This window comes from Micropterus dolomieu, linkage group LG04 (genome assembly GCF_021292245.1).
Source record: "Micropterus dolomieu isolate WLL.071019.BEF.003 ecotype Adirondacks linkage group LG04, ASM2129224v1, whole genome shotgun sequence".
NCBI lineage: Eukaryota > Metazoa > Chordata > Actinopteri > Centrarchiformes > Centrarchidae > Micropterus > Micropterus dolomieu.
The window spans coordinates 31,857,569-31,876,363 of record NC_060153.1 but is presented as its reverse complement, the minus strand read 5'-3'; the positions used below and the strand labels follow the sequence as shown (position 1 = coordinate 31,876,363).

General features: G+C 41.0%; 1 protein-coding gene across 13 annotated transcripts in view; it reads right to left on the bottom strand.

The window, feature by feature from the left end:
* tenm3 (teneurin transmembrane protein 3) overlaps positions 1-18,795 on the bottom strand; it is an 818,277-nt gene that overhangs the window by 126,073 nt on the left and 673,409 nt on the right. For all 13 annotated transcript variants that reach the window (XM_046046662.1, XM_046046670.1, XM_046046663.1 and 10 more), the window contains one exon: positions 703-970. In XM_046046662.1, coding sequence (XP_045902618.1) covers positions 703-970 — 268 coding nt within the window. The remainder of the gene's footprint in view (positions 1-702; positions 971-18,795) is intronic.

Here is an 18,795-nt window from a genome sequence, read left to right as displayed (position 1 = left end):
ACTGTATGTGAAAGCAGCCACAGCAAGGAGACAGATACTGCCATTGTTCATCTATAATGAAGTTGTTCATGATTTGTTCCTCACTCGTTTCCTAATTAACTAACCATTAGCTACTCTTTAAAAATGTAATTAGGAGTTATTCATTAACTAATGGTTCAGTTTGTTCTTCATTCATTCCTCATTTGTCCCTACTAAGAATGTTGTGTCCTCTTCTTGTAGAGTGTTACCGGGACACCCACATAAAGCACAACAGCAGAGCATGCCTTCATGTTATGTACTTTGAAAAATTAATTTAAAACTAATCTTTTACATTTTTTTTTTGAGAGGCTGTGGATGTTTTGAAGGTATACATTGCGGCCTGTCTAACAACTCTTTGGGTAAATGTACTTGTTACATTTAATTACCTTAATTTGTTTGTGATTTGCCATAAAATGAACTTTCACCTTCATCTAGTTAGGGTGGAGGGTAATTCAGGATGTGGAGGCAAAGTGTGCTGCTTGAGGGCACTTCTGGTTGGTAAAAGTAAAATTCAAGTTCTAATTTTAAAAGGGAAAGCCCCCCCAAAGAGTGTCAGTCACTAACATCACTCCATCACCGTGTCACCATAATGGGAAATGCTAGCACTGGAATCTAAGCTACAGCTGAAGAATATACTGGAGAAAAATGGCACAGACAGATGAAAGGAAGTTAAAGTAAGTTTACCTTGTTTCCAGAGGCACATTGCTACCCAGCACCCAGCTGTCTTGCAGCGGGACGCTCTCAGGGGGCGTGGTCTGCAGCTCGGCGGGTGATTGGCCGGCCACAGGGGCCGGGCTTCCAGTGGGAGGAGTTAGCTGCCGCGTCGAATTCAGGGATTGGCCGGCGTGGAGTGCGGAGCCCAGGGAGTGGTTGAGAGCTGTTATCGATGGCTGCTGGCGGTGAGGGGGAGGTACCGGAGGCAGGGTGGAGCCATGATGATTGGATGGTTGCTCTGTTAACAAACGAGCAGAAGCATGGTTGGTGGGATTATCTTTCAGGTCCTTGGTGAACTTATCTCTCTCCGCACTGTTGCTTTCATTTCATTCAACAGAACAGTTAACAGGGGAAATTCCATCATATTCACTTCATCACATTTCATCATCAAATCAAACACAGGTCTGTTGGAAGACATAACTGTTGGCTCTTCAACCAGAGAGAGAGATCTGAGTATGGTGCCTTCAGTTCAGCCTGTTGAGAAGATACCTTTCTGAAAATCAGACAGCCCCTCTAAATATTTCAGCCCCGTGACCACAGATGCACAGACTGAAGATGCAGAGGAACTTTTCTCTTCATGAAGGTGACAAATAGACATGGCTATTATGTATATGTGTAAGTATGGGGGAAAAACAGGAAAATATAAACATATGCACACCTTTTTTGTCATCTGTGATTGGCCTTCACAAAACCCAGCTTTGTTTTTGCTAAGATATTTGCTCTACGTTGACCTGGCTTCAACTTTTCCCTGTTGTTTTTTCCCCCATGCTTTTTGGCTCCCTTTGTGTCCTCGGGGTGCTCTGAAGGAAATTAATGGCAATGCTGGTATTTGATTTGCATAAAGAGCATCATGTCTCCATTTCCCAGCCCTGCTGGTATTCATTCTGCACTGCCCTCAGTGGGGAAAAAAGAAAACAAAGAGAAAAAGGAAGGGATATCTGCAGGAGCAACGGAGGGAGTTTTTGTAGTTGTGGAGGAATTGCTCACTGTTTGGCCAGCTTAGTAAGTGCTCCACTTATGCAACCTTTAAGGCTAAATGCTCAAAGCAACACACACGCACACAAACAGTTGTGTTTCCATCACTTCACAGGAAATTATAATGACTTACATTCATTACCCTAACCTTAAACCAAGTCTGCACCCTAAAATGTAATGATGTACATTATGGGGACTTGTCCTCACTATATGACTTCTTTAAAAGATGTATGTCCCCACGACATGAGTAATACATGTCCACACCCACATTTCTCTGGGGACTGTTTACCTAATAAAAAATCTAAATGACTGGGAGGTAAGGAGAGTTATCACTCTGGCTGGCAGACACAAAGTGGTCTTAGTGCAACAGAAACTCACTCATGTACATGTGTGCGTCAGGATAAATGTCTCATTGGATCTTCCCTAAATATCTGTAATGTGTGTGTTTGATACCATAAAGCCTGGTGTCAGAATGGCAGTATTTAAGTATTTAATCCAAGAGCTTTGTCATCAGGGCTCTTCACAAAGCTCCCGAGAGCAACTTATACTGAGGAATAAGAACTACTTTGCTAAGCGTGATGTTGTTTCACTAGGCCCACAGTGCTCGGCTGGCTGGAGAGCAGTCTGTGAGAGTGTCTGTGAGCAGAATTCATGTAAGGAAAGGAAAGAAAACGATAAAATGGCCGACATTATGTGAGTTTCCATGTTGTTATATAGCTAAGCTCCTGGCTGTGTGTGGATGTGAAGGGTCGCGGTCTGCAGGGACAGCTACTGTGCCCCTAAGTGACATCCGACTGGGACATGATGCCTCTCAAACAGCAGCCTCAGGCAGCTTTCCACAGAAATACAGGAGTCATCAGTTCAGCCCGGACACTGACATTGACAAGTATTTTCTATCACCTGTGTCTTGACGCTAGGACACATTTTCTGGTTGGTAAAGATGTCTTTGTCTGTTGATGATGCTGTTACAACACAGCCCAGTGATGGGCTGATGTAGCCAGCTTTTTCTTTGTGATGTGAGAGCACTGAGAGGGCATTCTGGTCTGTGTGTGTTCGTTCAGGGGACAGAAATGTACTGCTTCATGAATCACTCTTACTTCAAAAACACAGAGGTGTTAAAAATAAGACAGATGCTTTCATTTTTAGGATTTTCACCAAAATCATCCAGTAGAGAGCTACTTATAGCCTTAAGATGTTTTGTGAAAATGGCCCCTGAAGTGTTATAGAAATAATTTGTCATTTGACAAGGTCTCTAAATAGTCTGATATATATCTAGCAGCAAGCCAGTGGTCAGGGTTCCCACAGTCATACTTGTGCAGATGGGCGGCGTGCACAGATGTGTCAGCTAGGAGCTCCTTTAAACTTTGCCACGTTTTTGTTTTACTTTGGGGTTTGTTCACACGTATTACCTTTCACAGAAAAACTGGATTGAGTGCAGCAGACCCTGCGATGATCACTGCCCGCGGCATCTTCTGACCACTCAGCCAGATTCCAGGCAGACCAAGCATCGCCGTAAGCGGTGCAAACCTACCCCCAGTAGGACGCCGGGATAAGAGATAAACTGACCCAGCTTGGGCCCTAAGGATTAACTCTGTATGTTGTTTTATTGTATTTTATTCTTTTGTTTTGTAGATGTGTTCGTTGTGTGCGACATGAAGGGGTTGCAGCTTACATTTCTTTGTGCAACCATGTGTTCTTGATTCCTTGATTACAGTGACCGGAGCTAGAAAAATAATCTGATCTGTCTGGTAAGTTTTTGAGAAAAACATTTGGGTGTTGTGGACAACATCAAAAAAATATACTGACAAACTAATGTGACAGGACAAAGTGAGTTGAGTTCAAATCTATTTCCCCATGTTCTAAAATAAATCCTCCCTTGGCGGCAAATCTAAAAATAAGGCAGACTGGTGTCTACTGTCTTACTACCCAGTCCCAATTTCTGCAGGACAATAAACAATCAGGTTACAAACATGTACAAAGACACACACACACACACAATATGGGGGGTGAAAAGGGTCACAGAGGATGAAAGAAATGTATATATGCACGTGTGATTAAAAGCCCCACATGTACGTACGATCCTGCATCTGTTTGTGATTAGTATAGCTTAGCCGTGCAACAACACAAGCGTGCCTGTGTTTGTTTTATGAGAACAACATTAATGACAGAAGCGAACACTTTGCCTTACGACACTTTTGTACCAGGTGATGAACGGGGCAGGTGAGGTGGAATCCAGAACATTATGTAATTATGTAGGGCGACGTGGTGTTTCACTGTTCTCTTCCAGTCAGCGTTTAAAGCCCGTCCCGGGATGCTGTCACTTTTCCTTCCACCTAATCTCCACTCCTTAACCCCGCATAATATTTTCCTCATGGAGGTGGAAACTTTATGATCTCCAGCTACATGTTCAGATCCCTCTCGCAATGAATGCTGGATGCCTGGACATCCCTGCAGTAGATTGCTACGGATGGCTCAGGCATGCAAAAGATTCTGTATTTGTGATCTGGATGAGAACTTCTGACCTTATACTGAAGACAGGGTTGACTAGCTACTTTACTGTGCACTTGAATTGAGGAGTGAAGAAACTAAGATCAGCAAAAATTTGAGAAAGAAGGAAAAAGGGAGAAGAAAGCCTCATTCATGGCTAAAATCTGCTTCTGTGATCCTCTTGGAACTGCTCTGTGGGTACACAGTCCCCTTACTGTAGCTACAGTGCGGCAGCCCTTTAGGGTTAGGGTTAAACCCTATGGCATGATTTTACTCCAGAATGTGAGTGTGCGACTGTGAACACACACACATGCACACAGCTCTCCATCAGCGTGATGGAGAGCTGTGTGCACGGTAAATTTGCATCTCAGTGGAGCAGCGAGGTGAGGCGTTGTTGAGCGAAGAGGTTATTTGTGAAAGGCAAAGTGATTACAAGCTCCGCTATGACACTCTGTCTCCATCTATGTACGCCTATATGTCGATCTGTCTTTGCACAGCGCTTATTCTCTCTCTGCATCAATGCCCCCCCCCCCTCTCTCACTCACAAACCATGTCTAAAGTTATACATTTCCCTTGTCAGTGTGTCCAGGGTTTTGTTCTCTTTGCATTAACTTAAAAGAAAAGCCAAAAAAAACAATAATAATGCAGTTTGTTATAGGAGACTTTTCTAACTGGACATTTACAGCACAATATACTGTATGTCTTTGCTCGGAAAACTTCTAAAAAGCAATTGTTTCATTATTTTTAATGTTTTAAGATAGCATTTTTCAGGGTTTTTTTGTGTGTCAGAATATATCCCGAATAACTCTCCTTTGTTGGTGTGCACAGGAGAGAAATTGTGACACGCAGCTACAAAGGCTTAAAACGTAGAGTAAATGAAGTGAAATAAAGAAGAACACAAATGAACACAAAAGTACACACGTTAAAGGAGTGAGATCCCACAAGCCCTATAAGTCTTGGTCAGATGTTCATGGCATTAAAAAAGAAACATGGAGGAAAAAAAGAGCTAATGGACTGTGAAAATAATACTAGACCGGGTCCAAGCCCCCCACCCCAGGGTGGCGTTTCAAGTCAGTATGAATGTTAAGCCACGTGGGATCAGTGAATCATTATCTCTGCCACTCTTGATGTGAGCAGCATCGTGGTGCAGATGCAGAATGTTGTTAGAAAGTGAGACTTTTAAATATACTTTTCAGTAAATGTTCTACCTTTGTTGAAGCAGCTGAAATAAAGCCACTGAATGCTGTTGAGCCAAGATCGAAAATCGATTTTATTTTAACCTCGATGTTGACAAGTGCAGATCACCAAACACATTATTACCGCGTCAGACTGTGAGCTTACAGTCATGTCTTTATGTCTTTGATCTATATATAAAGATTAATCTTCAACAGTATGTTGTGTCTTTAGTTGATGCTTAATCAGACGGCTCGGTGTGGAGATGAGATCACTTCACTGGTAGCGCCACCTAGAGGCCATTTGGAGCCAAGTTTTGCATAGAGCCCGGAGGGGCCCGGGGGGCTTAGGAAAGTACTGGCCCATGTTCACACTACTTCCTGTTGACCTGTAACCTACAGTACGTTGTTCCTGTCTAACTTTTATAGCATTTTTGGAGTATCAAAATTATTCAAATAGCTTTTGATCATGAAGGTCCACAGATTGTGGTTACTTTAGTTTCGTGCAGTTGGCCTCACCGCCAAGGAGTAGGTTCCACATTTTTTCTAAAATGAATGAAATGGGTGTGGCTTATATCAAGATGCAGCTCAATTCAGGTAAGGCGTGGATATAAGGTTTTTGAATGTGCGACATACTATGTGGGAGTTACGCACCAAAACGCACTTACCTTGATTTTAGCGCCACCTGTTGGTGGACATGTGTGTTTTTTGCATCTGAGGTGTCTGCAGCGTCCTATAGCAGCCCTGTGAATTTCACATAACTTTTACTTTTACATAATTTTGCATGACTTTTACCAATGGAAGAATAAAATAAAAACATTCTGCTGGTGACGGGCCCCATCCCACACAGGCTTGGACCCCTAATAAATACAACAAGATAAGAAAGTAGGCCAATTAAAGCTCAGGTCAAGGTTTGTGTTAAACTCCATTACTGTCAATAGAGAATTGAACAAGAAGAGAAGAAAGGATGGTACAGAAAGAACAGGCGGTGACACAGGAAGCCAATTAAACGTTTCAGAAGCAGCAACAATGGTCAAAGGAGTTTAGACGAGGTGAAGAGAGAACAACATGGACTGGAAGAGACGCACCGCAAGAGACAAAAAAGACAGACAAAGGGAAAGACAGAGAGGGCAGGAGAAACAGATTCCGAGGAGAAAAAACAAAAACAAAAGAGAGAATAAATCCTAGAAAAAGTAAAAGACTCATCGACATAGTGAAAGAGGTCAGCAGAAGAGCATGAAAGCTCATTTCACCTCTGGACTCCTAGCCAGGGGAGGGGAGTGAGGCGGGCCTCTTTCTCCAGCCATGAGCTTATTTTGTGCAGCATATAAGTGGTGAATACCGTGCATGAGTGCACTGTGCATTTTCTAAACGTGCACAACGAAAGCTACTGTTTGTTGGCAAGGCTTTATTGGCGACTATGTCAACCTGGACTCCTGAAAACATACTGCATTTGCAAATGTGTCTATAGGAAACACAATGTCGCCTGGATCAATTTGTGGAGCTGTCATTCTGTTTTTGTTGCTGTTAAACAATTTGTCATGCTTCACTGCGATTGGCTCAACTGTTTCTATGAGACCAGTAATGTGCCTTGACAGTGTATTTATTTATCACCACGCCTTCTGGTCTGTTACGAGTCCCCCTGCTCCACCTACATGACCCAAAATAGCCCCTGTGCTTGAAGACACCAACATAGTCCGTGCCAGCAATCCGGATTAGGGAGGCCGGGTCATAAAAGTGAATATTGTGATTAATAACTGATGGGTTGCGGGTGGTGAAATAGCATTTAAAGCACAGCAGCCTAACTTCAATTATTAAGAATCTCTCAAAGCTAATGTTAATGTTCTACAATTCTTCCACACATCCAAAAGGTCACACAAACACAGTCCAGGTTCATACAGATCCATCAGAATTTTCAAGACTTTAAGATATTTGAGGATTTTAAAATTCGCTATCGTCTTCTTTTCAGAAACACACAACGTGAACAAAGATTATCCAAACATCTGTGTAGACATGAGCGCTCACCAAGACAACATGACATAATGCAGGTAAACTGTGCTCTAAGCAAAAGTACAGCTGGTTATGTCAGCTGATTGCTGTGCAAACAGGTGTTGCCAATAGGGGAGTTGCAGAATGCCCTCCGGTGGACAAACTATGCAACGACAACTCTCCTAACATGATTGAAAGATCCGTCTCTACTTCTTTTTACTGGTCACTGTGTCCTCTGGAGGGTTTCCTCTCTCCTGTGTAGTTTATAAGTGCTTAATGTTCCACAACATTTGCTGAGACATTACTGCGCACATGGAAATGTTTAAGATTACCGATAGGGATGGGCAATATGGCCCTAAATAATATCACAATCAGGGTATTTCTGCGATAATGATATTCTTGACAATATGACCATATACTCAAAATTATTTGAGCTATTAACAGCTGTTGAGCTCTCCTTGCTGGTGGCTCTCCCCGTACTCAACTTAGTGCTTCTGCTTGAGGTGGTGAAATAAGTTTGTTGCATCCGACCTTTTGTAACCAAGCCACTTCTACACTACCAAAGTCGCTCCCCTTTTTGGAACTAACTCCTCCACCGTGGAGCATGTTACTTTCGCTGTCAGCCACTCATAAGTATGAAATCATTACGTCAGCAGTTTGGAATGTCAAATCATATTTACAAAAAATACACTAGGCTCAAGACCTACCAATTTATACTTGTCATTAAAATCGTCATCTTTTCCTTGACTAAAATAGGGCTCTAAATGTCTTAGTAGCAGTAATCTAACAACACATGGCTCTCTCTCACTCCCAGCTCGTAAAATATGGCCACTTGGTCAGTGGCCGAATGCTTCAAACTATGATGTAGGTACCCCGTCATTTCAGGATGCGTCCCTCTAGCATAACGTTTTGATATGCCGCTGCGGTCAGGTGACGTAGCGGAAAAAGTGAGAAAAGCCTGCATAGGGAGGAGGATTTTATTGTTTTAAGTGTGCAACTAATTTTAGAGAGTAAAATTGTTTAAAGGGACGCCAAATTGTCAGAATAACAAATATAATAATAAATAATGACTATATTTTTCTCAAGGCGCCAGCCTTAACGAAGAGAAAACGATAGCCAATTAATTAACTCAGGCTCATAAAATACACTAAACTATTAATAAGGAACTCTGATAACCCACATTACTATCACTTGCTAATAAAGTGATGGATATTGTTCTACGTAGAAGAGGTTGGCAGCATTCCCTCTTGTGCAACATCAAAGAAACCGCAAGCATTTATTAACAAGATAATAAAAGCAAAACACACATTTTAGCTGACGCTTTTATCCAAAGCCAGTTACACTTGCTATGTATGTCAGGGGTCGCACGCCTCTCAAGCGACTAGGAGTTAAGTGCCTTGCTCAGGGACACGTTGGCATGTGACTTATCCACTGCTCCATCACCACCCCATGCACGCAATATGTAGTCTTCGCTCTGCAGTGGAAGCCGGCCGCTCCGTGCTTTGTTCTCTTTAACATTAACTGGCTTCATGCTTCTGTAACATGTGAAGTTAGCTGGAAGACTCAAGCTGTGTCTCAATTCGGGGTCTTCCATAATTGCATTATGAGCTTTTTTGAGTGCATAAGTGTGCTCACACTGACAAAACAAGTAGGGCACTATCATGCACTCATCAAAAAGTTGAATGCGGAACACTGAACACTTCTCGCCCTCAATGATCGCTATCCTGGTACTGTCACTGAGTACAGCGAAACTTTAGTTTAATCCTGACATTCCCACATAATGAAATAAACATGACAACAAAATTAAAATATAAAAAGTTTGAGTTAAAAAAACATGTTTCTAAATATACAAACAAATAATATAAAGTATGCAAATGACTACATCTGCAAAAACAAAGCTAAAGCCAGGTGACGTGAATACAAATATACAAGGTACATTTGTGCAGTGTTCTTTGAATGTATCTGCAAGTACGATAGTGCTGATAGTCACACAGTTCACACACAGTCAGTCTCAGTGTTTGCAGTGTTCAGTTGGCAGCGTTCAGTAATAATAATAACAAATCATTTATAAAAAATTGATACAGTCGTGGCCAAAAATATGTTCTGTGTGAAATGTCTCAGGTTTGGTGTTTTTTCTCTGCTTTTTTTTTTTTTTTTGTGGTGTTCCAATGCAAACAAAAGAAATAAACCTGAAAATACCAAAGCATTTGTAATTGCAACAAATTTCTGGCAGAAATTGTTCATTATGTGACAGACATGCAGGGGTGCCCATTTCTTTGTCCATGACTGTCCATTTATTTTGAATGAACATGAATTTGTCCATTTAGATACCGTGATTTTTATATCAGTGTTAGGACTAGTTAAGTTAGATTAATGTTAAGCAAAAAAAAAAAGCTGATGGTGAAGATTAGGGGGCAAAGAGCTAGAGAAACTATGTAGTAAATATATAGTAATACAGAAATGTGTGTGTGTGTGTGTGTGTCATGGTGCTCTTTCTCCCCCCTTCACCCTGAATAACTCCTGTTCCTGAATTCCTGTGCTGTAAAATTGGTGTCTTCATGGCTGCTGCATCTGACAATACGCATCACCTTTTTATGTGAAGACCCGGAGAAAGAAACAAAAAGTGACACGTGAAGGTATTAAGGCAAAGTGAAAGGAGAAGGAAGAAAGGAAGAGAAAGCATGAAATCAAAACATAAAGGGATGCAGCAAAGAAGAGGAAGGTCATGGTAGCAAGCCACAGCGTTTGTACAACAGGTCGGCCAAAACTGACAGTTAGTACTCTCAGACCATTTTAACAGCTGTGTTAGCATTACACTGATCCTCTTAGACACAAGCAGCCCCAGGAAGGGATTTTACTACGTGCAATTAAAGAAGTACAACCTACACTAGTTTACATTTAATAAAAACATAAAGTGGGGCTGTGTTTGCAGTGTATTCAAAATATTTAATATATAATAATTTAATTTCTGGACCAATTACAGACTTTGACTCATATATACATACATATATATACATATATATATATATACATATATATATATATACATATATATATATATACATATATATATATATATATATATATATATGCACACAGTCTGATTAGCATGCCTACAGTGTAAAATTAGGGCATAGCAGCCCCCAAAACATCAAGCAAACTCAGCTTTGGTTGGTGTCAGTTTTGTACAAACTGAGTAAAATTCCAATGTGGGTTGTGGCCTAGAATGACTTATCACAGGCACAACTAAAATAGCACCTTTTTTAGGCAAAATGCAGTTTATCCTTTTGGGAATGATATTCAATAGTGTCTTCTCTACAGCAATGTGGGAGGGAGTCCTTCCAAAGACAGCTGGACCAATAACAGCTGAACTATGACTATGTCCTCCTCACACACTGCCCTTTAGTGGATTCACACCACTGCACAAAAGGTGTGGGTGATAAAGATCTCGAGACAATCCTAAAACAGCTACCTCGCTGGTGTTTACTTAATCTTAGCCTGCTTCTTTAAAGTAATATACAATATTTTCATCAAAAGCATGTCTGTGTCTCAACTCTGTCAGTGAGAGAATGTGTGACACATGTCCCGCTTTGAATATTGTCTTTCTTTGTTTTCAGCAGAACAATATCATTATCTAATCTAATGAACCATGAGGTCCACACACAAAAAGCAGAACATTAGGATTATCTCTTTTTATATCAGCCAGCCTTGTCTGTCATTTCCCATTCTCACCATGAAGCGGTGATGAGCAACGACCAACCACCCAAACTGCACGCCACCTATCCAGTTATCAGACACCCAGTTTATGGTACAGCTCTGTTGTCACAAATGACCAGTGTTGGGCAGAAACAGTTACTGTAATATTATTACTTTTCCCAGTTACTAGTAGTGTAACGGATTACTTTTCTAAAACAGTAATATTATTACAGTTACTAATCCAAGTGACGCTGCATTACTGCCAACGAAGGTTGAGATCAAGGGCAACTGGATTTTGTAGAAGAAAAGTAGAAGACGTTTCGTCCCTCATCCAAGCGACTTCTTCAGTTCTGACTGACTGGCAGGGAAACTCGGCTATTTAACCTCTGGGATCGTTAGCTAGGATCGTCGATACCGTTGGTGCGTCAGTGCTCCTGGCTGTGGTAACGACAGTCATTATGGTCGTTAGAGCCACACGTGGCCAAGTCTGAACGACCATCGTTGGCCGAGTGCAGCGGGTGTGACCCGGGTTGAGAAGCCGTCGCTGAACAGAGGAGGAGGGGTCTACGCCACCGCTTAGCATTTCCTCTTGGCCCAGTAATAAGTAAAGTAATATAATTACTTTTTTAAGGAGTAATATATTACAATTTGTGAGTAAGTTGCCCAACACTGCAAAATATAAGAAAGTCTAATAAGGGTGTAATAGCGGGAAATAAAGATGCAGTGTCCAGGCAGCTTTCATAATGTCACTGGCATGGCAGTAAATGTTCTGACGTCTTAAGGGTATAGGACTAGAGAGTGGAGGAAGCATGTATTACTACCACCTACAAACTACACAGGACTCCAGAGAACATCGGCGCTACAGGGGACATGTGAAGCAACCAGATGTGACCCGACGTGGTTTGACTTGTACAATTTTCTTGTCTTAATGAGCAACAATTAACCCTGTAAGAAAATGAGACCATAATGTTAAATAAAGGCAAAATGAATGAACTGTCCTCTGAGTTCTCAGTGCTTTGCCTGACTAACACACATAGTGATTATATAAAATGGCATTAAAATTGTGTAATTACAGCCCGTGCTGTCAAATGAAGCTATCACAGGCCAATTCTGGTAGCAGTAAATGTAGGTCAGCATAATAATACTGCATAATTTGGTAGAATAGCTTCTAACTGTAGCATATTTTGAATCTGATAGAGTATCATATTTGATTCTAATTAGACTATGATCTAGTAAAACTGTGTTTAACTGTGTATTAAGTTCTTCTATTTGGTTTGTAATTACAGATTAATAGTATGCACGTATAGTATATTTTGGGTCTAATACGGAATTACATGCAGTGTCTAATTACAGTAATAATAATTTAGGTGTATGGGGTCTAATTAGGGTAACTGTGTTTGTGTACTGTTTAATAAAGAACATATTTCCATTTTTTGGTTCTAATTTGATACAACGTACAGCTAATTACTTTCTTAGTAGTGTACCGTAAAATAAAGTGTGACCCCATGATCTTGACCCCATGTGCACTTTGGGTGGTGGGTGTAATTGGATAGGTGGGGTTTTGAATGAAATGGTTCTCCATGCAGCTGAGCCAGTGCAGGCTCTCTTCAGATCTTTTAGTTTGATTGCAATACTTTTATTCGGGAATTAGAATTTACAGATACTGATGTATCAGCTGACATTTGGTCTGTTGTACTTTTTAACACCTGTAGTGTAACAGTGTTACCCGTGGTCTGGCTGCTTCCTATGCTGGTCTTGTCCTTTTTGAATAGACTGAATAATTCCAAAGGACACAGACACAGTTTGCCTTTATTTAATATAATAAAGAAGATTAGAGTGTGTTCTCCCTGTGAAGTGAATATTAATAATTCTGCTGTTGGGAATGGGTTGGCTTCAAAGTCATTTCTACTTTCATCAACTAGATTCTGTCACACCCGCAACTTTGAATGTAACAAATTTAGCGAGCTAATTTTATGGAAGTATACAGTAACAACTAACTAGTCATTAACTTAGTGACTAGCTTTCTTTAAAGTAAAGTGGTAAAATTCTTTTCTGATTTTGTATTTTTTGACCATTTTCCTCTCTCCTTGGTGAGGCATTCACTTGTATGTTGTTGTGGAGTCAAATTAAATGGACAAACAATTAGTAAATAGAAAATGTATGAAGCGGTTAATGTGAATTTGGTCATGTACTACATTGAAAAGGTTTTGGGTTTAGCAACTGACACAAGAAATAAATCTGACACCTGAGTGTCTTTGAATGCACAAACAGAACAAGTTTTCAAAGTGGTCCTTAATTATTTGACTTGAATCGTTAAGTCAGGTGCTTCATTGCTGTGGCCAAGGGCGTAGTTTTCCTTTCAACACTGGTGGGGACGCATATTAAGCAGGGTCTGGGGGAAAATGTGAATGCTAAACACTCCTGCATTCTGGTGATTTTTCACTGCACCACTTTCTGCCTTTTCAGCACCAATATATGGTGGAAATTCAGCAAGTGACAATTCAAAATCTAAAACGCTAACTCTAAGAATATAAAGCAGTAAGGCGGTCAGGTAGTCTGTGTAGCTTTCAGATATCTCCTGTAGATCAACTTTTCTTCTGTCATAACATCCCTGCTGAGTCATTATTTACGCCGCACTCACACAGGCTGTGCCGCGGCTGCCGGAGCTAATCGCTGCCGTTCTAGTCAATGCTTGGGCGCACACCACAAGCGCCGCAGCTCGTCGCACAAGTGTCCCAGAAGCTGCTCTCCACTCTGCTGCGCGGAGAACAGGTAGCCAGTCTATTTTTGACGGAAGACGCGTCAAGCAACACAGAGCAGATGACCCGGGCAGGAAGTCCGACACAGAAATGGCATAAAGAATCCGGTCGATTTTCAAAATAAATACCCTGTGCAGACTCCCGATCTTAGGTCAACAATAAACACAGTCAAATCAGACACAAAAAGAAACATTTTAACTATGTAGCCTGCTTAACAATGGTACAAGCACAAAAATCAAGGACAACTTAGCAAATCAACTAAATCTAAACAATTCAGCAAAATCAGGCAGGCAAAACGCTCTTATTCTGAAAGGCTCCATGTGGAACGTGCAGCCCTGCAGGGAACGGGAAACAACGGTTCACACTGAGAGCTGTGACCGGTAGCAGAAGCACACAAAATGACAAAAGGACAATAAGTCAAACATGTGAGGCAGGCTAAACGCGCCGCGGCTGAAACGCTTCTGAGACGCTTCCAGTCTGAGATGATGCAGGGCTGAGGACGGATCCAAACTGTGGCGCAGCCGTAACGCGCCGCCTGTGTGAGTCTGCCGTTAGTCTTCCCTCCTCTTTGTGTCTTTGTTTGGGGAAGTAACCTGTTTAAATGTGCATGTGACACCTTTTCACCTCAATGATAAATGATAAATTCATTTTAATTCAGTGAGAAACTCCTGGACTTTAATAGCTCGTGTGTTTCAGCAGCTTTTCTGCTCATGTTCAAAACTTTCTGCACGTTCAGAATCTCTCCCACAGACCTGTGTTCTCTGACATTTAGAGAATAAAGTAAAACAAATATTTTTTATTTAAAAAAAAGATCATATAAGTAATATAAAGATGTAACTTAATGTCGATGCAACTTCATTATATTTCAAATAAAAACTCTACCTGCCCTATAGGCCTACACTGCCGTGCAGTAGCCTGTGTTATTGTATGGTGGTGGATGAGACAATGCTGTAGAAAATTAACAAAGCACAAATTCACACAAATGTAAACTTCCGCACCTCCAATAAAGTGCATCTCACACTGCAGTCCAAATATTGCTGCGGACCTTTCAGTAGTCACTAGATATTAGCAGGGACATGTCTTACTGATGATACAGAAAGTAAAGGATGAGATAGGAGAAGGTATGAGTGTTATTTTCCTCTCCGTAAATTGATGGAGAAAAACATGAGAAATTCCTCTCCTCCTCCTCCTCCTCCTTCCTCCAACTTTGGCAAGGCTGGATTAAATCTTTCCTTTCTCTCCCTACATATGTCTATTTTTCCCATCACCTCCCTTTCACTACCGCCACCTCCATCTGACCATTTGACCTCTCTTACTTTCCTATTCTCTCTTCCACTCAGTTATTTAGTATAGGCAGCTGCGGCCTTTACAGAGCCTCTCAGCAGTCCTCCACGTTTCTCTCTTCTTATTGTAGAGCCAGTGCACTGACCCCTCATCCACCCTCCCTTCCCTCTGTGTCTCTCGCCCTCATTCTCTCATTCATTTTCTCCTGCCAAGTCAGCTCTGCGTGCCCCCACCCCCACCCCACCACCATATCCGCTCTTCTACTTTCTCGCTCTGGCCAAGTCGTTAATATGGAAGACTGTGTTCCTCTAAGCCACCGGGTCTTCCTTTGCTTTTTCTATTTTACTCTTTCGTCGTTTTCTATCATTTCTGTCCTCACAGCAACCAGGATTTTTTTTTTCTTTTTTTTTTTTTAACCTTCATTTTTTTCTCACATTCCCTTTTGGCTCTTTAAAAAAAAATCATATTAATTTGCATATTGTACATTTTTGTTGCAGTCAAAATTTGGGATGCCAGTTCTACAGTTTAACTACTTAATGTCATCACAAATCCCACAGTCCTTGGTGAAACCCTATGAGCCAAACATTGGCCCTTATCCTCTCCCCAGCTTAGTGCTCACAGATGTAGTTAATAATAATGTGTCAAAGCAAAAACCTTGGAAAATGACCCATGATTCACAATTAAGCCCAGCAAATCTCTGAAAGTAGTGCTAAGCTGAAAAACAGCAATGAGAGCATAGCATGGAGGAAGAAATCAAAAACAAAAAGAAACTAGTACATAAATTATTAGCTGGGTTAGACAACAGTGTTGTAGTATAATGTTTCAAAATATTCCTCCACCTGTGTCTTATTACATAGTCAGGACAGTGCGCTGTGTCTCACACACACTTTCTCTTCACCCTCTATTCTCTCTTCCACTCTGTCTCTCTGTCTGCTGTCTCTCTGTCTGCCTGTCTCTCTGCACGGAGACTGCTACAACATTTTGATTTACTTAAGTGACTCCATTCTGCAATCAGCCCCAGACGTGAGCTGTGTTTTTGTGGCCTTTTTCCAAGTGTGCGTGTTGGAGGCTTAAATCCCAGCCACCAGCCGCTAGCCTGAGGTTCATTAGCCTGATCGATGATTGACTCTCTTCTCTTCTAATTTTCTTTCAGATATCTTTTTGTACCGTCTGTCCCCACTCTCCCCTCAATGTCACCGATTCATGCTCTTGTCAACAAGGATTCTATTTCTCTTTCTTTCTTCTCTTCATCTTTCCTTCCATCGTAATCATTGATTAGGGCTGGTGTTAAGGAAAAATATGTTTCTCTCTCTCTCTCTCTTTCCCTCTCTCTCTCCCTCTCCTTCCTGTCTTTCATTAAATGGCTCATTGATTAGCTCTGGTGTTGAGGAGAATTGCCTACTTGGTCCCAAAGTAAAAAGCACTAAGTGTTATTCGTGTTTCTCTCTCTGCCTCGCTCTGACCTCCCTTTTGCTTCCAGTATAGACGTTGTCAATAAGCCTTGGCGTCATCCCATCATTTGCAAAGAAACTTGTCTTTTTTCTATGGCCTCTTCCACTCCGAGCTGATAGCCTTGGCGTCTCTGAGGCATCTAAAGGCTGGACGGTGGGGGGTTTTTGGCGTCTTTTCACTCACTGGGGAAGACAAACTGTATGGGCTGAGGAGTGGCAAGCTTTTACACTGTCTTTGTTCCCTAGTCTGATAACAAATACCACTGCTGGGTTAAAACTATTTATGGAGCTAACAGCTTATTGGAAAAGAGATCTGGTACAGTTTTATTACTATGTAAGATAGAATGAATCAATACTACATAGTTTATCTATAGTAAACATCAACATGAACTAGGTATGAAACGGTATGAAAATTTCATATCACGATTATAGTGACCAAAATTATCACGGTTATCAGTATTATCTATTATCTAGTATTATATTATTGTAAAAATGTGCCAAAAAATATTAAAATGTTCTGACGCAGAAACCATTTCAACAAGTTTTACATTGAAAATTGCCATTTTGTTTACATCAAAAATAAAATAACAGCAAATACCTTTTGTAAACATCTGAAAATCATCTAAGTGTGCATTATTAAGATTTTATATTTTGTATTATATAGGTAATACAATTACCCCGCGGACAATGACATGTGATAGTAGCTGCAATGAGCCCAAAAACTGACATGAATACAGAGCAGTCTGCAGCGTTTCTAGAGATGCTGGCTGGCTGACTAAACTCCTATAAGGAGTGGTGGTGGCGCAGTGGATAAGACTATGCCTTCTATGTAAGAGACCAGGGTTCAACTCCCCACTGTAACACATCCACCAGTGTGTCCCTGAGCAAAATGAGGTTATTTTCTTCAATCAAGTTTTCCTCAGCGCTCTCATGAAATCTAAACTACGACCAGACTTCAGAGAGACTGAAAAATCTCCGCAGCGTTGTCTTCTAAAATGTGGTGTCATTGAGCCAAACAAACCCATGTTGCATTCAGCGCATGCGCGCCTGCTTCTGGGAGACGCTGCAGTGTCTGCAGTGAGATTAGAACAGCGCGGTTAACCGTACCCGGTTATCACGGTAATTAAAATGTGTATGGTAATAAAACCCGGTAATCGTTTCATCCCTAAACCTGAACCATGACTCAACAGTAACATTTTCATCAGATCAGACGTTGTTTTATAATTAATGTCCTGTCATTGAATGGACAATTTTGACGTGATTGCTAATTACAATTTGTAAGGCTTCTCCACACTCAGTGCTTTTAATTTCTAAAACTTAAAACTAAAAAGACAGTTTGTCTCAAGCTGTAATATGAGGATATATTTGCACCAGTCTGCAACTCACCTGTCAAAATACATATTAGATAACCTGAAACGAGATTACATGGTAATTAAATGTACAGTATAAGCCTCAGTAAATCAGAATTGAATAGAAGCCATAATTTTTCATGAAAGACTAGATTTTATTAATTTTTGCTCTAGAAAGAGTCATCACTAATCAGATGAATAACTATTATCATTCTGAGAGCTGGGCAAGCATCACCAAGATGGCATGAAAACTGATTTTCAAGCACGTCAAGGAGTCTAAACTCTCTACTACGCCTAACTAAATTCAGACTGAAAACTGCTTCTCTGGTCGTCTATGAGCTTCAGTGATGATCTGTCACCATCAACAATAATTTAACAGGTTTGTTTATGATCCATCTTGGATTTTTTATCTTTTGTCAAACTGAATACATTTTTTTTTCCCTGAGACCAACACAGTGGTGCTGATGACTACAAGGGGACTGCAAGAGGAAGCCTTAGCCTGAGGCAGCAGTGTGAATAAAATAATACAATGTCTGTGTCCCACCCTGTGTTGTACTCAGAGGAAGGAAAAAAGAAGAGGCTCACTGTTCAGCCTGCTTCTGTAAACAAAGAAAGAGAAATTGTGTGTGTGTGTGTGTGTGTGTGTGTGAAGGGGAGGGAGGGAGATACACCCCAGCTCAGACTCTTCTGTTGTCAACATTTGGCTTCCCACTGCATGGAGACGTACATAGATACAACTCTGTCATACTCCACACGTTGAGTCTGCTTAATTTACATAGAAGCAAACAATTTTCTTCCACACTACCCACAGTTCACCTGCATATCTTTCTCTTTCACTCAACTTCACTTTATTAGCGGATAGACCCTTGAGATGCAGCACCTCATTTTCAATAGGGTCCTT